The following is a 22,624-nucleotide window of genomic DNA, read 5'->3' on the forward strand; positions in this document are numbered from 1 at the left end:
CGTGCAGACCAATCAGCATATGACATCAAAGTACCGCCGACGCATTTTAAACAAGCCTAGGGACACATTTCTAACCAGCATACATGTCACGGTGAGCAGTGGTGATCAGATCTGCGCAGATTTTGCTCATCTCAAATGAGCCTATTTTAAAAGAGATCAACACATCACAGTTGTTTAAACCAATAAGCTTTAAGCTGTGTCATCAGCAAGTCATTTCCCATCGTGCTTTTGATCAGCACAGTGGGTGGAGAGAAGCTGTGTCTGATGCAGCTGTTGCAAGAGTTTTTTGATACACGTCAGCATGACATCAGAGCAAGGCTCACACTCGGACAAATTTCTAACCAGCATGCATATAGCAGTGATCACTGGTGATCGGTTCTGCGCAGATTTTGCTTTTTTTGTTGTTTTTTTTTTAACTGGAAAAAGTGTTCCAGATGCATCAAAATTGAATAACATCATACATGTAACAAACATAATGAGAGGGGGCTTAAAATAAATCTACACAAAGTTTACAAATGTTAGTTTAGCTGTTTTTTGCTTCATAGAAAAATCATATAGAGTCAAATATAATGTTCAATTTCTTTCTTGAAAGATATACAGTATCTCACAGAAGTGAGTACACCCCTCACATTTCTGTAAATATTTTATTGCCATTAGGTGCCATGTTGAACTTCCAGTGACCAGTTTGAGATAGTGAGCTGCAGCACGGTTCAGATGGTGTCAAGCGTGTGTGGCGGCAACCAGGCGAGGAGTACAAAGACAAGTGTGTCTTGCCTACAGTCAAGCATGGTGGTGGGAGTGTCACAGTCTGGGGCTGCATGAGTGCTGCCAGCACTGGGGAGCTACAGTTCATTGAGGGAACCATGAATGAGCAGAGCATGATCCCCTCCCTTCGGAGACTGGGCCGCAGGGCAGTATTCCAACATGATAACACCTCCTAGATGACCACTGCCATGCTAAAGAAGCTGAGGGTAAAGGTGATGGACTGGCCAAGCATGTCTCCAGACCTAAACCCTATTGAGCATCTGTGGGGCCTAACATCCTAGGTCTCTAACATCCACCAGCTCCGTGATGTCCTCATGGAGGAGTGGAAGAGCTCTGGTGAACTCCATGCCCAAGAGGGTTAAGGCAGTGCTGGAAAATAATGGTGACTGGTATAGTAGTTTGCCAATAGCCTACCTTTAGCTTTTTGCTTCTGGCAACTGCATTTGCTTCAAAATTCATAAAAATTATGTGCAGGTGTGAAAATTATCTTTATTTTAGTCACTACTCATGGAGGAGTGGAAGAGCTCTGGTGAACTCCATGCCCAAGAGGGTTAAGGCAGTGCTGGAAAATAATGGTGGCAACACAACATATTGACACTTTGGGCACAATTTGGACATTTTCACTTACTTTTGTGGCCAGCTGTTTAGACATTAATGGCTGTGTGTTGAGTTATTTTGAGGGGACAGCAAATTTACACTCACTACTTTACATTGTGATCTGTTATTTTGTTTGAGTTTATTTGGTAAAGTGATTATTTGATATTTACCTTTACTTGGTTTGGTATTTGTATTCATAGCCATGATGAAATGAGCAGAGGTTAGTCACAGTTGTTCAGCCACAGTAACATCATGGGCTGATCTGCTGTGCTGTGCTGAGCTGATTCCCCCTATGAAAAGTGCTATATAAATGTAACAAGTTATTATAATTAAATAAACCCTTCTCGTTTTGCCTACTACCTGCCCAGCTTGTTCTTGGCCTGACCACCACATAGATGAATGCAAATAAAATGTGTGAATTTCTTTCCGGATGTCTGAGTATGTTTAGTGTGTATGAAGGGCTTTTTTTCTGCTAACATGAATTTCACGGTTTGACTTCCCCTCAAGATAGCTTTACTGTGGAATAAAACAAATAAATGATCAAATTATCATGCAAGAAAGTTTAAACTTAAATGCATTTGACCAGGGGCCTATACCATGAAGCTGGATTCACTGGATATCCAGGTTAAGTTTAAGATTAGTTTGCACCAATCCTGTTTTATGTACCATAAAAGTAACTTGACTTTTAGTGGTGTTCATCACCACAGTAACTTGCTCCATGGCTAACCTGCTCTGGGGCAGGTTATTTGCTGGGTTAGAGATCTCAAACTGAAATTGGACCAATCATAATCTAAGTGACACTCAACACAATAAAGTCACTCCCCCAGTTTCTCTTCCTCCAAATTAAAGGTCATTATATAGAACAAATATTCAATGATGATTCTGGTTTTAATGATAATTACTTAGAATTATTTTATAATTTATATATGATTTGTATAATTATATGACATATATTTATTAATCCATTACACACACAAGTTTAGTTTAACAGTTGTTAAGCACTTAGTTTCAATGAATATTAATATATATAGATCATATGCATAATGTAAATGAAGTGTAAATACTCTTTAAATATGATTACATGTGACCTTGTAAGTTTGAGTCTCTATCGCTATATATTATTAACTATATAAACTAACTTAACTTTCACTTGCACTGACTTTTATTTGTCCTCTTTCACAGACAAGTATTTTCTTTAGTGTAAATGAGTTTAAATTCTTCATTTTCAGCAAAAGAGTTTTGAATCACACTGGCTCTCTCACGAGAAGTGAATCATAATTTATTTCTGTTGCAAGGTATATGATTGGCTGTTTACCACTGATGTCACAGATTCATGTGCACACGCTCTACAAACTCAGGAACAAAGCCTGAGTTGACAGAGAAAGTTGATGATCAGCATCATGCAACCAACAAAGCTGGATTGGAGTGGTTTGGTTTTGTCAACTCGAAACTAATCCTATAACCCTTGAGTTTGTTTAACTACCATCATGGTATAGGCTCCGGGACAGAAGTGAATAATTGAATATAAGGTAATCAGAATAATCTAAAATCTAAATTAATACATAACCAATGATTAATTCCTAATTGGAAACACCATCTAAGAGTAATAATCATTTGAAATTGTAGTCAGATTAAACGAGCAGCTGAAGTAAAATTTAAACAAATGTGTTAACCCTTCGCCCAGGCCGTCGGATTCCGTTTTTGGGCCGATGGAGGGTTTCTTACACCAGCATTATCGGAACTATCAGTGATATAAGTGTCCGTTTATTGACACATGCAAAACACTGCCACTCTGCATTTTTAACCCTCTGGAGTCTGAGGCTGATTTGGGGCATGCCCTGACATTTGTGCTTTTTTCAGTTGTTCATAAACATATTAATGGAAAAAGTGTCATTACACTGTATTCAGCACAAACTAGGCTACCATAATATGTGAGGAACATGTATGTACATGTTTGTATTTTTGAAGGAATAATGTTTATGCGTGGTTATTGAAAAAACAAAAAACTTAAGTCACTGAAATAAGGCCAAAAAAAGTATATTAAATCTGTGTTCACAAGACTTTTGGGTATTGGAGGTTGTAGACTAGAGTTTTTGCTTCAAAATGAGGTAAAAATTATGCTGCCTACTCCTTCATATTAAACAATATAGACACTTTTTGTCAAGAAACACAGTATGCGTGGAGATGTGAATCTGCATGTATAATGGGCTATTTACACCCGAGAAGACAAAAGAATCACATACCAATGACCTGAAATGACTTGCATATTAATGAGGCCTTTAAGTCAGGTAGGCTGTGAAAAAAAAACCCTATAATAATGTCTCAGCTCATCATAAACAGCAATACTGTGAAATATTATTACAATTTAAAATAATGGTATTCTATTATATTCTTTAAAATATAATGTATTTCTGTGATGCAAAGTGTCTGAACAATTATGTTACCTCTATGGCATTTCATATAGGCTTTTATCTTAAAAGCATGCACATTTGGAGAAATATTGATGGATTCTTATATATTTATGTCAATTTTCTATACTGAGAAGTAATATTTATAGTCATCACTATGAGTGCTGGATACTGTGTTTTCAATTCATACTTGCAGCCGGAGGGTGCGGTCTGTACACCTTTAGGCCACAAATTCATATTAAGATGAAAAGGAACTAGGAACTAACAGCGTGTCTTCTAGAGATCGCTAACCATTGCTTTAACATCCAAATAAACACTTTTCAAGACAATAAATACACGATTGAGACGATGAATGCATGTATTGCCTCTGAATTTGCGTCCGAATAGCGCTGGCTCCGTGGGCGTGGCCGCATTAGCGGGTAATGAGCTGAATCACGGACTTCTGATATGGCTCTCTTTTCATACAGATTAAATAAACACATGATGTTTGTTTTTGAATTGACTTGCACGATTTAAAATCTGACATTTCAACGTTTCTTTAGACGTAAGTGTCATTTTTTGTCATTACTATTCATAAGTTACAGTTCATTTTCTGAGAACTATCAGATTGGACTTCGTTCAGAGGGAGAGGAGAGATCACGCATCATGTTAGTTTTCTTTATTTTACAAAAAGCACAACATTGTGTTTTTACTCTGAGTGTACACAAATAAAAGAATAACATGCAAACGTATTTACTTAATCAACATGGAAAAAAGTGGAAATTGGCATTTACCTTCCTGCTGGAAATAACAGCTAAAACTAGATTAGGCTGGTGGCTGGTCTTAGCTGGTTTAAGATGGAAGTAGCTGGATAATTTGTAGGTCATTTGTGTTACCATTACACTGATTCCCTCAACAAAAACCCAATAGGATTTTCCCATAGGCTTTTGGATTATCACAAAAAATATGCTCTGTGATTAACAAAAGTTTGATACTTTTATCTTTTGTCCATTAAGATAATTTTCACACCTGCACATAATTTTTATGAATTTTGAAGCAAATGCAGTTGCCAGAAGCAAAAAGCTAAAGGTAGGCTATTGGCAAACTACTATACCAGTCGCACAATTACAAAATCACCACCACTTCTGACACTCTTTCAGCCTTTATCTAAAAACATTTTCCTGACATTTTGAATTATGATAGTTTTAAAGAGCTCAATAATAACCAGGCTGTAATGGTGGACTGATCTTACCTGTTCGGTGTGATGACGTTTAAATTTCACCGACAGCCTCTTATGTCCCATTTAGACACTTGTTAGCAACCATTATTTAACACATGTAACGGCTTAAAAAAATCACGGGCAGGTTAATACTGATAATTTAATGTTGTGGAATAAAACATGAAACCACCTACCTTATGCTGATTTTAGTGGATATGAGACATGAGACTTTAAAATTGTGTCTCTTGTGTATGCAGTGGTGATGTAGTAATGTATGGGGAAGGGAAATTAAGTTCCAAAGACACTTTCAAATTTAAAAGTTTTATCCTGTATTGTGTGTATTTTTTTCACATGTTACCATAAATGTGAATGTCTTGTACACACATATATACACACATTCAAGGGATGAGTCACAATCAGTGGTTACAGAGTTCTAGTGGCGGTTCCTCTACTGTAAGAGAGAACTGTCCTGTCTGCACTTTTTTCACTCCTCTCTCTCTGTAGCCACAAACTCTCGCCTATATTTCAGGCGAAGCACATCTCAAACGAGTCTATTCTCCACAGGCTAACCCTGGAACATGATCACATATCTCAAACGATAACATTGTCTCTTTGTATGAAAATGTTTGGCCACTGAACCAAGTTTAGGTTCACTCTGCGATTCTTCAAAATAGTATGATGCAACACAATTGCTTTCCCAGAAGTCACGTGACTAGGTTGGTTTGGTACCAGCCGTGTGTTAGTACCACTGATCACTGCTGTCATTCAGCACAGATTCAGGCAGAAGCGATATCAGTATGAGAAACCATTCTTCCCTCTTGTTGGTTTTACTACTCGTGGACGGTAAGTCATTATCCATCCATCCATCCATCTATCTATTGCATTTTTCTTTTTGTTTAATCACTTTAGATTTCAGTATAAACTGGAAAATGCGCACTTGCTGTTATCAGATTTTTTTCCCCAGTATCATAATGGCTAATTAAAATTGGTAACAATTATTGCATTTCTACAAATAGACACTGTAATAAATAGTGACAATAATAATAATAATAATGACAGATGACAGCACCATCATGTGTGTACTGTATTTTGGCGTTAAGTTGTTTGTGCATGTGTATGTGTAGCCGGTTTGAGCCCCACGTGTCAGTTTCACTCGGACTCGGCTACCCCCCTGCGTTGTTTTGTGTGTTGTTGATGCGAAATAAAGACTGGACTCGGTCTGCTGGTTCAGTAGATCTTTCTTTTCAAGAGGCAAAATCTGCACGAGTTGAAAAATGCAGTTAAATTAGTTGTATAACGACAATTTTGTGTGAACAGCCTGCTCCTTGCTCTGCTCAGACATCCCGCGGACTGAAGCAAGAACTCACAACATACAGAATCTTATTTACAATAAAGTACTATAAAGAAATATACATAATCATATTAATAATCACATCAGATATTGGTATATATATATATATATATATATATATATATATATATATATATATATATATATATATATAAAATATCTTATATAAAATACCTCACTTGATATTAACACTGAATACATTTCAAAGAAATGAGTATAGTGCATCACACTCATATTCAGATTAAACTCATAGAAAGCACCTCTTAAATCACACACATTTCCAGCATTTGATGTATACAAAGTTAAATTCTGAACACACGACAAAGAAAACTGATCAGAAAATAACCATACCTGCATGAGTTGAAAAATGCAGTTAAATTGGTTGTATGTAGACAATTTTGTGTGAACAGCCTGCTCCTGCCAAATATTTGAATAGAAAGAGATTAACAGTCACGCTTTGCAGGCCAATTCACACCAACATACATCACTCTGCATTTAATTGACAAAACCATTCACTTTTGCAAATAAAACAAATTTAAAGAAAAGATAAACACACTCATGCATACTCACTTACTTCTTAGCAAAATACATATCAATTAATTAGCGATTACTTAACTTAAAACACATTTTTTTAACCGGAGTGAACAAAATGAATACCTTGCTCTGCTCAGACCTCCCGCGGACTGAAGCAAGAGCGCGCCACGCGGTGATGACATCACTATTGCGACGAACGCAAAACTCAAAGAAATACATTTTTTTCTCTTTTTCCTTTTCTCATACATATAACATTAGTTCCCAACTGAAAAAAAGAAGGATTTTGTGTGAATTAAAATAAAACAAATTATAATACCTGTTACATATGTTTAACAATATAAGGCGCTTGACGACCTTCAGTAATCTACACTACAGCGAGGTGTACTTGCATATTTTATGTGAAAACTGATACAAACAATCTAGAATCCATCCAAACCAACCTATCAACCACCCAGAATACCCTATCAACCACTCTGTCTAACCTAGCAACCCCCTGTAAACCTGTAAACACCCTAGTAAACCTGAGTACCTTAGCAACCGCATAGCGATGCCCTAGCAACCACCCAGAGTACTGAGTTTAATATTCAGATATAGCATGACTAATCTCATCCTACATTCAAGCGCATTATAACAAATCCTGACACATGAAAATAATGAAATTAAGACATTATTTATTTTTAAGACCACACTGTATCCAATACATTAATCACAGTCTATTCAGAGCAACTGCAAGGATCTTAAGCACTTTGATTCTGATATTTTCTGTTTCTTTGAGGATGATCAGCCTCAAATTCCACTTTCTGCTGTAGATCATGGTGTCATCACACTTGCCTTGATGGCAACAGAGTTCTGGCCGATTTGTTCCATCAGTGTAAATCAGTGAGGGCATCGGCAGCTGGAGTATATCGTATTAGAGCCTTAGGGGTCTTCTTCCTGACAGGGATTTATTTATTTATTTATTTTTTTACTGTTTTATATATGTTAGTCTGCTGTTGAGGTTAAAGTAAAAACTGGTGCAGTCTTACCATTAGAAGGAGTTTCCTCTCCCTACCTTTTAATTAAAAACGACAAATTTGATTAGATGTAAACTCCTCAAAAATGCTTCAGACCTAAAACTATCAACTGTTCAGGTCTCCATCTCCTGCCTCCTCCCCAACTCTACACTGTGTACATGTGAAAGTCAGACAACATTTTGTATCATTATTTACCATTATCTTTTGAATTTGTTTATGAGCCAGTTCTGGAATTTTACTGTCTTATCTCAAAGCTGATTTTTGTTTTTCTTCTTGTTTTTACATAAACTGAGAAAGCCAAAAAGCATAACAGCATGCAACTGACCCCTGGATTGTACTGATCTTGATAAAACTCTGACACTATTTTAAAGTGCTGTCATGATTTTCAGCTGAATAGTACAGCCTGAAAACATAGGCTGTACTATTCAGCTGAAAGTCTTTAAAATAGTGTCAGAGTTTTATCAAGATCAGTACAATCCAGGGGTCAGTTGCTATTATGTTAAGACTGAATCTTCAGAACTAGCAGTTAGTTGGGGTTAGTCTGCTTTACTTTTCAGTATCAACTTAGACCAAGCTACGTTTTTATGTAACTGACTTAAAATTATTATATTATATTATATTATATTATATTATTATTATTATTATATATAATTACACACACACATATATAATATATAATTTGTTTCATTGTTTGTTCCTCAGGTGTGTTTGGTGTTGATACAGATGTAGTGAAGATAAAGGTGTCAGTGATGGAGCGAGATTCTGTCACTCTACACACTGATCTTACTGAAATACAGACAGACAGGGATCTGAAGTGGAAGTTTCCAGATGACACTAGTATCATAGCTCGGATTGATAGAGAAACCAACAGGACCACAGTACCTGGGAATACAAGTTTCGAAGGCAGATTGAAGTTGAACGAGACAACTGGATCTCTGACCATCACAAACATCAAAACCACAGATTCTGGAGTTTATAAACTAAAGATCAGCGGCAAAAATGACTTTGCTGGAAAGGAATTCATTGTTTCTGTTGATGGTGAGTAACTCAGTGTCTGGATTGAGTGTCTGTGAAGATGAATAATGGTTATAATACACAACTCAAATAACAGTTCATTTATTTTATTTTATTATTATTATTGGTAAAGATATAATAATGTTGGTATGTTAAGAAACATTAAAAAAAAAGATGTTCAGAGCAACATGTGAGATTTTTGTAAATGAAATATTATTATCATAGGAATTGTTATCCTGGATCTTTAAAAGAGTTGCATATGCAATTATTTTCCCATATAGTGACCATATAGTTTTCTGACAAAAGATTTCATTACCATCTAACATCAAAAATTTAAATCACAAGAATTTCACAAGAAGTTTTACTATTGACAATTTTTGGAGGGCTGAGAGTCAAAGTGAAATGCCATTCACAATCCAATATTACTTCCATAATGTGACTAATATATCAGAGTGAAAGAAGATATTCTTTGAGAGAATATTTAGAATTTGATTTAATGTCAAGTTTACAGATTTCATTCTAATTTATCCAAATATAACATTTGTCCAGTATCAGAATCATATTCTCACCATTAACTGTAATTATACAGAGGGAGAATTAAAGATTTCATTTTATAATATGATGTGTAATATTATATGATATATTTTATCCAGCAAACATTATATTCAGGAATTGAAAAAAAGACAAAATATACTTTGGATTCTCTTACATTTGAACACAAATGATATTTTTTGTACATTTTACAGCACTACAGAAGAATTTTGTGAAAATATGATTTTTGTCTAAATATTAAAATATTAACTTGAAAATCTTGAAAAGCTTCTTTTCACATTTAAATTACATTTTGAGTCACAGATTTTCAGGGTTCCAGACATTTTTCTCTAATAGCACATGTAGATTTAAAAGTAATCATTGTGTTAAAAGTGTGAAATAGGAAAATCACTTACAGCATTATAAGCTTAATCTTTTTGAAACGTTCCTGTTTGTTCCTCAGGTGTGTCTGGTGTTGAAACAGTAAAGTCAGTGTCAGTGATGGAGGGAGATTCTGTCACTCTACTCACTGATCTTACTGAAATACAGACAGATGATCAGATACTGTGGATGTTTGGAGGCGACATCATTCCTCGCTTAACCTGTTAACAGTCGCCCCCGCTAGTTGAGCTCAAACTCAAACCTGACATGCGTGAACTAAAACAGTCACAGTTCATGAATCCTCTGGACTACAGGCATAAATGAAAGATCTTTAGAAAGATAAGAGTTGTAAGTTTGTATCAGAATTAAATTTGTTATTATAGAAAAACATACCTTTTTAAGCTTTTATAAGAGAAGCTTAAATATTCTGAAAAAATAATTAATATTTAATTCACATAAAATATATTGAGAAATATACACATGAAACTGTGCTGGAGGAACATGAAAAGCAATGAATTTAAGGTCACAAGTTTGAGCAAGTTATAATTGAAATCTGAAATAGAGTTTGTATAAGCACTTTTCTTAGTGAAAGTATATATAATCCAAAAAGGGCCTTTAGTAACTAATATGAAGTAAGCCACAATATAGCACTCTTCCGTTCTCTTGTTCCATTTGAAATTCTGACAAATATTTTCCAATCTGGGCATTTCGTCATCCAAATTTCACACAAGACATTTGATACACAGCAAACTGCCCCCACTCTCTATCATTTGTATCTGTTTTTACTGCTCACATCTCTATACTTTACTTTCATATTCTTCAGTTTGCTTCTGTCAATATTCTGCTGCCTTTAGTTGGTACCTTTATACCTGTGCCCTCTTAGTCCTATACTTTCCCCAACAGTCTGCAAACATTTACATTATTGCCTTTGTACAAACTTATAGTTCAACGATATGCTAAATTATAATGATTGTTGCTCGATATATTACAGAATAAGGCATGTAGCACAGTACAGCACATTTCACACTACCATATGTAGCTTTGTCAGTTACTTTTCCAACAATGTACACACTTATAACAAACTCATTCAGGTCTGGCTCTATTCTGTTATAGAAAAACTGCTTGTCACCATCCAGTCAATTCTGATGTTTAAAATCAGATTCCTGCCATTTTTTTCCCCTCAATGAATTTCCTGTTTCACTTAGTAATATTTTACATTATGGAAGTAAAATACATTTTGAAATCCACTTAATTTTTAAACAGATTTTAACAGTTTAATGTTCTCTGCGTGAGGAAGATCCATTTAGATCAACAACAATTTTGAGTAGAGTTATCCCTGGATGGAGCTCTGCAGAGTTAATCCAGGAAGATTTGTCTGTAAGGGTACTGTTTAAACACACAGCTACCCGACAAATATAAATATTTTCACAGTTATCCCTCTGCGTGAGGAAGATCCATTTAGATCCGCTCTGATGAATGGATCCGTTCAGATCCGCTCTGACAGACAACAAAAAACTCCATGAAACTTTCTAACTCTTCCATCCAGATAGAAGTATTTTCTGTTTTTACTGTTATTTTTATTTCTTGCACTCCATTTTTATTCTTATGTATTTGGTTCGTCTTTATATAAAGCACTTTGAATTACTATTGTGTATGAATGTGCTATACAAATAAAATGGCCTTGCTTTGCCTTATTTGTATTAGTTATCCTGAGAAACCTTGTTAAAGTATTGTGTGTTTTCGATATCAAAATATTAAACTGGGACACAGGATATGTCCCAGTTTAATATGCAGAGCCGATAATAAATAAGATATTTGTAGGGTGAGTCCCCAAAAAGTTTAGCACTGTGTTTGTGTATCAGACCATTATTACCGTTACACTTGACTGTTTGTGTGCACTGAATATTTGGGCATATTTGGACATATTATGGGTATATACTGTATATATATATATATATATATATATATATATATATATATATATATATATATATATATAATGGTTTATTCTGTAGGTAAAAGAGTCAAGCGAAAATTATAAAATACCGTTGTGCTAATGACACATCATCGGAGTGCATAATTTACTGGACAATTGAAGAGAATTTCAATTCTTTCTGAAGATATTCTAGGTAAACTGAGTGGAATTAATCAATGTTACTGTTAAATAACCACTTTTTGGGCTAAAAAGTCTTAACTGGTTTTATTCTCCATATTATTACGGTTAAAACTACATCAGTGTTTGTATAATAGCATTTGTCTGTCATCCATACTGGACAAAAACTATTCAGAACTCCCCTTTTTGATGTTGCGAGTATTGTTGCAAACGTAAATTAAAATTATGTTATTGTGTTGTGGTTGTAAATAGTGAAACTTGAGACTTCAAACTCTAATGAGACTTCAGACTCTAATTTTTTTTAATTAATTTAATTATGTATGTATGTATGTATGTTTGAGAATTTGTCTGTCTGGGAATTTTATGAGAATTGGTCATTCTGCTTTGCTTGAGGAAGAATATCTTACCACAGCATCAGTCAGGGGCGTTTAGGGTTGGAAGAGAGAAGTCATATCACACATAGCCAGAGATCGAGTGCTTATTTGACAGTAAAGTAGATGCATTTTTACTGTTGTGTGTATAACTTTATCTTTACATCTTTCCAGTTAACTTTGGTGTTTGTCTGTCATGAGAGTATTTTAGCACACATCACTGCAGGTTATCATTTCTAATCAACGTGATCACTGGTGTTTGTTTCTGAACTGAACTTGCTCATCTTTATTCTCTTGAGCAGTAACTCTGATCAGTTTAGATGTTTGTAAATCCTTCTATTCTCTCTGCCATTAACTTATGATTTTTTTGTATATGTTTACTGCAATTACTGTAAAACAATATTATAGAAATGCATATAACTACTTCTTCTTCTTCTTTTCAAGCTGGTCCTGGTTGTATTCCAGGTGTGTTTAGTGATGATGGAATGAGGAAAATGCCACTGAGAGAGGAAGAATCTGTCATTCTACATACTGAAATTACTGATATACCAGAAGCCGATGTGATCAAGTGGACGTTTGGACCTCAAGACACTGCTTTAGTCAAAACTGACCGACAGAATAATACAATAAGATATAACAACGAGACATTTAAAGACAGACTGCATCTGAACACCCAATCTGGAGATCTCACAGTCAGGAACATCAGCACTGAAGTCACAGGACAATATAAAGTAAAGATCATCAAGAGAACACATACATTACTGAAGATCTTCAGTGTTACTGTTGTTGGTGAGTGCTTCAAGTCTTTTAAAAGCAAAGTCTTTAGATGTGTGCTCTGTGAACAATGTTATGGTGAAATATGTTGGAAAAGATGCATGTGTTAAGATCAGATCTTCACTCAGGTTATACAGAGCTGATGTTTATAGTGTTATAGATCAGACACATTCACACATGTCTGTCTTTATTGTCACAGATTCATGTGAGCCTTCAGGTTATACAGCTGTAGTTGTGTCAGGGATATGTGGGGCCATTGCTCTGGCGGCTTGTGCTGCAGCTGTTTTTTACTGGAAGAAGAATAAACAATTAAGACAAAAATGTAAGTATCACATACAAATCATAAATTTAGCAAGAGACAAATATGAAGCTATTTTGTTTCTTAAATAAATGAATAACCATATCTTTTTTTGTTTGTTTGTTTCCACAAACTGTAATTAACAGTGTTTGTTTTTATTTCAGCAGCATTTGCAGTTTGGTGTTTGTGTATTTAGTGACTTTATCAAGTTTATTCAGATATTAATAACAAGAAACACCATCAATATAGACATTTTAAAGGCTGATCTTGATTCTTTTGAAGAACAATGTGTCTGAACTTCATTATTACAAATATAATGACAGAAATTACCTTGATCTGGTTTTAATTATTCATTTAAAATTTTTTTGTCTTTTTTTCTGACTTCACTATCCTTATAATTATACTGTGCAACACACTGGCTTTTATTCAGATATTAATATCGTGACATTGAAAATGTAATTTTTACACTCCTGACTATCTTTACAACAGTTACTGTTAATGTATTGGTCAGTTAAGAGAGTAAATCTATCCATTACAAATTGTGTAATTGTTACAGCAGGACTCTGAATCTGTGTTGATAACACTCAACATGTTAATTTAATGTTATTTCTCCTTTTTAATTCCTTGAATTTTTTTCTCTCTATTTTCTCACAGATGCTAACAGGGATGAGCACAGACATTTTTCGTGCTGGGGCTCAAGAGGAAAAAGGGGCACATTTCGTAATTATTTATTTAAAAAAATAAACACTTAAATATATACTTAAATATACTTATACACTTAAATGTATAAAAACACAACTCTGACTTCCTTACCAATTTATTTTAATTTCCTCACACTCACACAGTTGTTTCATACTCCACAGATGTCTATAATAATCAGTTCACGCATTATTCACTAGGTTTATCACAAGAGAAAGCAACAGCAAAGGAAACTATGCCACAATGAGCATGTTTCCTACTACTATTTTCAAGTAGCTATATATAGAATAAATGACTGCATCAAGGAGAGGGACATAGTTTCACTAATTTATTTATTTTGCACAAATCAATAAATCATTTTAATTCCTTTGGTGTTACTGGAATACTTCTTTCATGGACAATTTTAACATTGTGGTCTATTTTTGCTTCCATGTCTTTTACTCTAATGGAAAGAACTTAACCCTAACCCTACACATTTAGATGGTGTTTGTTTTAAGCCTACTACCATCCATCTGTGTGTGTCTGTAGATTTCTTCTAAATTTACCAAAACAAGCTAATCTGCATATTTAATTTCTCCTGAAATGTTTTAATTACATTATATATTATAACAAATGCCTGCAGAGGGCGCCAAATGCATGCTGATTTTTGTTGTTAAACAGCACAGCACGATCAAATCTACGATCAAAGACAACAACCATAATTAAAAATATATAATTAGTTAAAAAAATATATATTTTTCCACTTTTTTAATAGAAATGATACAGCCACTGTAATTTCTTCAACAAGAATATGTGGACATCAAACATGCAAAGACAGAGTGTATTTTATTGATGTATTATCCTGTGTAAGCGTAGATTTAAGAATAGCATTATGTAATGCTGTATTATGGTTTTTAAATAGTTTTAATAAATTGTACATCCTTAGAAAATTGTATAATAATGCAATTCATAGATTCGCGTCCGTGGAATGCTCTTCTTCCGGCATTGACAGCCCTACAGATCTCTTTAACATGGTTCAAAACGCAATGTATAGCACATTAAAATAATTGAAATTATAATATGACATATATTACATTAGTATCAAATCAGGCAGATGCGTTGATGGTGTTTAAACTATTAACGTGGTGTTAAACGTATAAATAATCTCATCTTTAAATAGCCAAAAATGTTACATGTTTGTGAACACATAGGCTACCTGAAATAAATGCACGGGATGGATCCATCTAAGGCTTTTTTTCTTTTTTGCTTCTCATCACCAGACAGCAGTTGTATTTTCCAGGGCACAGTTGTCACAAGTTTGAAGTGAGAATATCAGATTTGACATTATTAAATAAATGTGCTTTTATTTATTATGAAGTTGATGTAACACTGTCACCTACAATGATATTGATCATATTCCTTTCCTGTATTAAAAGTAAAGACTGATTTAGTGTAATTTAACATGTTGCACTCTGTATGAAGGCTTGATAATTGTTACTTTAACAGAATGTGAATACTTTTGTTCTTGTTTGGTTGTTTTTTATTTGATACTCTGCACTGTTACTTTCCACATTTTATGTTCTTTGTTCAATTGTTGTAAAACCTACTGAAGCTCAAAAGAAATAAACACATTTGCTGGATGCTGATTATTGAGTCAGTGTTTCTCACACTGAACGAGGATCTTGTGTTTGTGTATAATGGAGTTTCTCTCTTTTATATTCTTATTACTTTTATTATGAGAGAGAGTTTTTTTTTATTACGTTTTGTTTGCCTAGAAGTGTTATTTTTCCTTATCTTTAAACTTTTAGTTTTTACAAATCATCACATTAAAATAGGATCATATTTAGAGGTTTTAAGTCCTGGACAAAAGTGTGAATCACTCTAAAAAGTCCTTGAAAAGTGCTTGAATTTCACTCTCAAAAGTTTTCATGAACCTTGAAATTAATCATGCAAAAACATTTGAGTATTTCTGACAGAATACCACATCACCTCATTTCTGAGTCTGAAAACAGCTCTCTAAACCCTCCTTTCTGAGAGCTTCCTCTAATCTGATTGGTCAGATGGTATGTGCATGTTGTGATTGGTTAACTTCTTAGAGCGCAAAAAAAAAAAAAAAAAAAAAAAACACTATATCTGAATTTCAGGTCTGGATTTTCCTCAGCACTTGATACAGTGATATGAATAAATTACATGTTGGCAACACAAACTAAACTCTTAGTCTCAGCTACAACTACAGTGTTTGATGGTCAAAGTTGTTTGTGGAATTATGCAGATTACTGCACAGTAAAGTTCCACTTTAATTACTGCTGACAAATTTCAGGGACTTCAGAATGTTTTTTAATATATATATTTTTTTATTTTATTTATCTTTGCTTTGACCTTTTACATGAACAAACAGCTGTATTACTCACTACATGACAGATAATATCTGAAAAAGCATAAAAAAATAAAAATATGTATAATTATAAAATAGTATTTTATTGATATAAAAAAGAATGGGAAAAACAGGTTCCCTTTCAGTCGGTCACGTTCGACGTACGTCAGTAGTGACCGACGAATTGGGATATCGCTTAGAGAGCCCTATCATCTTCGTGTAAACTAAAACAAGCCAATGGAATTGGCGTGCGATATTTGCATAATGCGCACCGCCCCCGACAGGTGTATATAAATAGGAAGCAGATGCAGTCGCACTCTGTCTTTCGCTTCGGAGCCATTCACTGGTGTCCTGTTCAGAAGACTCCTTTCTTCGTTTGTTTTATTCTAAAACATTGCCTCAGAAGAGGATTTACAGCGAGCTTTCAGTGCTGGTGAAGAGGGCACGTTCAGCGAGGTCGCGAGTGTCCGAGGAGCTGAGCTATAAGCTCTAAAACTGCTGTTTTCACAGCAACACAAAGAGTGTGTGTGTGTAGCGATTTGGGCCGGTTCCTCGGTGTGTCAGGGAGTGGTGTACCTGACACATCGCGTCGCTCCCTGGGTGCTTCAGCACGAGTGAGTTGACTTCCCCTTCTAAAAGAGCTTTACAGACGAACACTGACAGTATGTCATTTCGTCTGTGCGTTAATGGGTGCGGTCGTTCCCTGGTCCCTGCTGATGGGCACAATCGTTGCATCTCGTGTTTGGGCATTCTGCACGCTGAAGCAGCTTTTGTGGATGGTTCATGTTCCCATTGCGGGAACATGACTATCGTGGTGCTGAGGTCGAGACTCTCCTTCCTGAAGTCTCAGGAAGCGGGGGTCCCCTCTCCTATGCCGCGTACGACCGTTTTTTTCCGGCCCCGGGAACCGGAATGACGGTACGGCGCTGTATAGGAAGGGTGACCTGAGGATTACGGTCAGGGCTTCCCCGCCGAGCGGAAACGCTCCTCGGGCCCCTGCCGCCTCATCAGCACCGCAACCCATCGTGCCACCGTTGGTTTCCACTGGGCCCTCTACGGACTGTCCAGCCGTTACCTTTGGTGTGCCGGCGGCGGATCGGATGTCGATCGCTGCATCGGAAGGTGAGCCTGAGTCCTCGGGGGAGGAAGATTCGGACGCGCTGCCGCCCGGGACGGTAGCGTTGCCCGAGTCGGATCCCGAGCTCACGGCTGTGCTCTCCCGGGCCGCCTTGTGTGTCGGGCTTGAGTGGAACCCTCCACCCTGTCCCGGCCCATCTCGGTTGGACGATTGGTACTTGGGGGGGGGGTCGCGCTGGTCAAATCCAGCGTCCCGCCCCAATGCCTTTCTTCCCGGAAGTACATGATGAGGTGACCAGGTCTTGGCAAGCTCCGTATAGGGCTCGTACAGGGCCTGGTCCCTCGTCCGCCTTCACCTCCCTGGATGGCGGGGAAGCCAGGGGATACGCGAGGATCCCACCAGTCGAGCAGTCTGTTGCGATGCAGTTGTGTCCAACGGCCGCTGGCTGGCGCGGTGAGCTGCGTCTCCCGTCCCAGGCCTGTGAATTCTCAGCCGGTCTGACTGAGAAAGCTTACAGTGCCTGTGGGCAGGCTGCCTCTGCCCTGCACGCGATGGCCCTTTTGCAGGTCTATCAGGCAAAAGCGCTGTCGCAGATGCCCCAGGAAGGTCCTGACCAACAGCTGCTTGGGGAGCTGCGCGCTGCCACTGACCTTGCCCTCCGGGCAACGAAGGTGACAGCACGTTCTGTTGGCCAGGCGATGTCTACTCTGGTAGTCCAGCAACGCCACCTCTGGCTGACCTTGGCAGACATAAGGGAGACCGACAAACATCGGTTCCTGGATTTCCCCGTGTCTCCGGTCGGCCTTTTCGGCGACGCGGTGGAGAACTGTGCCCAACAGTTCTCCGCTGCACAGAAGCAGGCTGAGGCTATCAGACATGTCATGCCACGGCGGTCCGCTGCTGCCTCCACCCAGCCGCCCGTGGCTCAGCCTCAGCCCGCTCGTCGCCGAGGGCGCCCGCCTGCGTCTTCCTCCGCCCCTGCTAAGTCGGCAAAGCAGCAGCCTACACCAGCCAAACAGCAGGGTGCCGGTCGCGGACATGGTGCCCAGCCCGTCTCTGCCAGCCAGGTGGCAAGCGGTCGGGGAAAACTCGGTCCTGAGACGGGCGACCTGGAGCGGAAGGTTCCTGCCCTTTGGGAGAGTATTCCATCTGCTCTCCCACCCCCGGAGGAGGGCCGGGGGGGATTTTGTGGCGGCTGTCCATCTACCGCCGCTGGCTCTCCGGAGTCCAGCGGTACCCACTTTGCCACAAAAAGAGCAGTTTCCTCAAACTCCAGGTCACAACAAGGTGTGTCTGCCAGTGTGCCAGGCTCCGCCTCGCCGCTGACAGCTCCCTTCCCATTTGCCAGCAGGCGGCAGTGTGATGGCACAGACCGCGTCCCGTGCGCCGTCTCCCATGCACACTGCTGCCTCGCAGAGTCCGACCCCACTCCGGGCCGCTCCCAAGCCGCCCGAGTTGGGTCCCTCTCTGCCTTGCTGCCCCACCCCCGGTGCGTCTGTGGTGCCTTTGGTCCCGCTGGCTCAGTGTCTGGAAGCGTGGATAGCGCTCCCCAGCCTGTCCAGTTGGCTCATTCGTACTATCAGACTCGGCTATGTGATTCAGTTCGCCCGGCGTCCCCCGGTCTTCAGGGCTGTCCACTTCACTCAGGTGTCGTTGGACAGTGCACCTGTTCTCTGGGCGGAGATTGCTGTCCTCCTGGCGAAGGATACAGTCGAGCCGGTCCCTCCAGCCGATATGAAGTCGGGGTTCTACCGCCCCTACTTCATTGTACCGAAAAAGGGCGGTGGGCTACGGCCAATCCTGGACCGTCCCCAGGATTGGTTTGCAGCAATAGACCTGAAGGACGCGTACTTTCATGTCTCGATTCTGCCTCGACACAGGCCCTTCCTAGGTCGGTCTGTGTTCGAGGGTCGGGCATGTCAGTACAAAGTCCTACCCGACATGGTTGTAGCTCCCAGCCGGTTGGGTCTTCAGGTCAACTGGGACAAGAGCAGACTCGCCCCCGGGCAGAGGATCTCTTGTCTCGGTCTCGAGCTAGACTCGGTCGCACGGACTGCGCGTCTCACCGAGGTGCGCGTCCAGTCGGTGTTGAACTGCCTGAGCTCGCTCAAGTGCAGGACAGCGGCTCCACTGAAATATTTTCAGAGGCTCCTGGGGCATATGGCATCTGCAGCCGCGGTAACGCCGCTCGGATTGCTTCATATGAGACCGCTTCAACACTGGCTCTGCGGCCGGGTCCCGAGATGGGCGTGGCAGTGCGGCACGCTCCGTGTCCCCGTGACACCGAGCTGCCGTCGCACCCTTGTCCGGTGGTCGGACCCTTCGTTCCTGCGGGCCGGAGTACCCCTCGAACAAGTATCCGGGCATGCTGTGGTCTCCACAGATGCCTCTGCCACGGGATGGGGGGCCACGTACAACGGGCATGCAGTGACAGGTCTTTGGACGGGGCCTCAGCTGCATTGGCATACCAATTGCCTCGAGTTGCTAGCGGTTCGTCTTGCGCTGGCCCGCTTCAAGAAGCTGTTGTCAGGCAAGCACGTTTTAGTCCGCTCACACAGCACTGCGGCCGTTGCGTACACCAACCGTCTAGGTGGTCTACGCTTCCGTCGCATGTCGCAACTCGCCCGCCATCTCTTGTTGTGGAGTCAGAAGGATCTGAGGTCCCTTCGGGCCACTCGTGTCTCAGGTGTGCTCTACCGTGCAGCCGACGAGCTGTCACGGCAGCATCCACTTGCGGGCGAGTGGCGGCTCCACCCCCAGGCGGCCCAGCTGATTGGGCAGCATTTCGGCGAGGCCCAGGTAGTCCTGTTTGCCTCCCCGGAAACTGCCCTCTGCCAGTGGTTTTATTCCCTGACCGGCGGCACGCTCGGCACGGATGCCCTGGCACACAGCTGGCCCCCGGGTCTGCGCAAATATGCGTCTCCCCCAGTGAGCCTTCTCGCACAACTCATGTGCAAGGTCAGGGAGGACGGGGAGCAGGTTCTGTTAGTGGCTCCGTACTGGCCCACTCGGACCTGGTTCTCAGACCTCATTCTCCTCGCGACAGCACCTCTCTGGCCGATTCCTCTGAGGAAGGACCCCCTGACTCAGAGACGGGGCACCCTGTGGCACCCGCGTCCCGATCTGTGGAACCTCCACGTGTGGTCCCTGGACGGGATGCGGAGGTTCTGAGTGATCTCCCGCAAGCGGTCGTAGACACCATCACTTCCGCTAGAGCTCCTTCCACTAGGAATCTCTACGCGTTGAAGTGGAACCTGTTCGTCGAATGGTGCGCCTCTCGCCGAGAGGACCCCCGATCATGTTCGGTCGGATCCGTGCTTTCCTTTCTGCAAGATGGGTTGGAGCGAAGGCTGTCTCCCTCCACCCTCAAGGTGTATGTTGCCGCTATTGCCGCACATCACCACGCAGTTGAGGGTAAGTCCCTGGGGAAACACGATCTGATCGTCAGATTCCTGAGGGGGGCGAGGAGACTAAATCCTCCTCGCCCTTCCTCCGTACCCTCTTGGGATCTGACCCTGGTTCTCACAGCTCTCCGGGGTCATCCCTTTGAACCTTTGCAATCAGTCGACCTGAAACTAATGTCTCTTAAGACGGTTCTTCTGGTTGCATTGGCTTCCCTGAAGAGGGTAGGGGATCTGCATGCATTTTCGGTCGACGAAACGTGCCTAGAATTCGGGCCCGGTGCTTCTCACGTCATCCTGAGACCCCGGCCTGGATACGTGCCCAAGGTTCCTACCACTCCCTTCAGAGATCAGGTAGTGAACCTGCAAGCGCTGCCCTCGGAGGAGGCAGACCCAGCCCTAGCTTTGCTCTGTCCCGTCCGTGCTCTGCGCGTTTACGTGGATAGAACGCAAAGCTTCAGGACCTCAGATCAGCTCTTCATCTGTTACGGAGGCCAGCAGAAGGGAAAGGCTGTCTCCAAGCAGAGGATGGCCCACTGGATAGTGGATGCCATCGCCTTGGCGTACGAATCCCAGGGCGTGCCTTGCCCGCTCGGGTTGAGAGCCCACTCCACCAGAGGGGTGGCCTCTTCCTGGGCGCTGGCTCATGGCGCCTCGCTGACAGATATCTGTAGAGCTGCGGGCTGGGCGACACCTAACACGTTCGCTAGGTTTTATAGCCTACGTGTAGAGCCGGTATCCTCACGTGTACTCGCATCCACTAGTCGGTAGACGTGTTGTACCCACTCTAAGTGTCGGCTTGCAATGCCATTCCCGCCACTGGCCGGATACGTGCATACTTTCACTCCAGTCGTGTTCCCCGCTTGGCGAACCCTGTCGAGTTCCTCCGCCTCCCCCTTCGGCTCGGACATTGCGGAGTGTCTGATGCCAGGCCTACATCCGTCGCTGACGCTGTCTGTTGGCTGGGGCCCATATGTCGTGACCCCTCTACGTGAGCGGTCCCATATGTGTATTTTCCACGGTTTAAAACTCCCTACGGGCCGAGTCCGTGTCTTTCCCTTAGCAGAGCCAGCTCTGCTGTCACCTGTCAGATGAGTCTCCCCCTACCAGGTGGAGCCATCCCAGGGACTCCATATGCGTACTGCCCCCCGGGCCAGTCCATATGTGTATTCCCACGTAAACTCCTCCCCCATTGGGTAGGTAGTGGTCTCCGCAGCGTCCCTTACGGGTTCGCTTCCCCAGTGTAGTCCAGTTTACTTAGTGGGTATTGGTTAGACAGCAGTAGACTCTCTCGGTGTAAGCTCGCCCCCTTCACCACCAGCCGGTGCTATGGGCGGCTGAGCTTGCGCTGGGCACTGGAAGGGGTTTCGTAACTGTGGCGCTTTAGTTGGGATCCCAATTCGTCGGTCACTACTGACATACGTCGAACGTGACCGACTGAAAGGGAACATCTCGGTTACGTATGTAACCCTCGTTCCCTGAAGGAGGGAACGGAGACGTACGTCCCGTCGCCACAGTTTCTGTACCCTCGCTGTACCGCGGACACAAGTTGTCTCCTCAGCGAAAAACAGAGTGCGATTGCATCTGCTTCCTATTTATATACACCTGTCGGGGGCGGTGCGCATTATGCAAATATCGCACGCCAATTCCATTGGCTTGTTTTAGTTTACACGAAGATGATAGGGCTCTCTAAGCGATATCCCAATTCGTCGGTCACTACTAACGTACGTCTCCGTTCCCTCCTT

The 22,624-nt window shown here is 41.0% G+C and overlaps 1 protein-coding gene across 1 annotated transcript; it reads left to right on the top strand.

Moving 5' to 3' along the window:
* Positions 1-5,442: 5,442 nt before the first annotated feature.
* LOC137022979 (uncharacterized) lies at positions 5,443-15,632 on the top strand. Its single transcript, XM_067389462.1, has 5 exons — positions 5,443-5,811; positions 8,569-8,904; positions 12,721-13,065; positions 13,250-13,372; positions 14,003-15,632. Exons 1-5 carry the CDS (start codon positions 5,766-5,768, stop codon positions 14,098-14,100), a joined length of 948 nt encoding a protein of 315 aa, XP_067245563.1. The 5' UTR covers positions 5,443-5,765; the 3' UTR covers positions 14,101-15,632.
* The last annotated feature ends 6,992 nt before the right edge of the window (positions 15,633-22,624 follow it).

This window comes from Chanodichthys erythropterus, chromosome 7 (assembly GCF_024489055.1).
Source record: "Chanodichthys erythropterus isolate Z2021 chromosome 7, ASM2448905v1, whole genome shotgun sequence".
Taxonomy (NCBI): Eukaryota; Metazoa; Chordata; class Actinopteri; order Cypriniformes; family Xenocyprididae; genus Chanodichthys; species Chanodichthys erythropterus.

Bases quoted from the DNA above. Each gene is read 5' to 3' on its own strand.
- LOC137022979 (XM_067389462.1), top strand. From the start codon at position 5,766: ATGAGAAACCATTCTTCCCTCTTGTTGGTTTTACTACTCGTGGACG. The intron at 5,812-8,568 runs GTAAGTCATTAT...TTTGTTCCTCAG, and splicing joins GGTTTTACTACTCGTGGACG to GTGTGTTTGGTGTTGATACA. The intron at 13,373-14,002 runs GTAAGTATCACA...ATTTTCTCACAG, and splicing joins TAAACAATTAAGACAAAAAT to ATGCTAACAGGGATGAGCAC.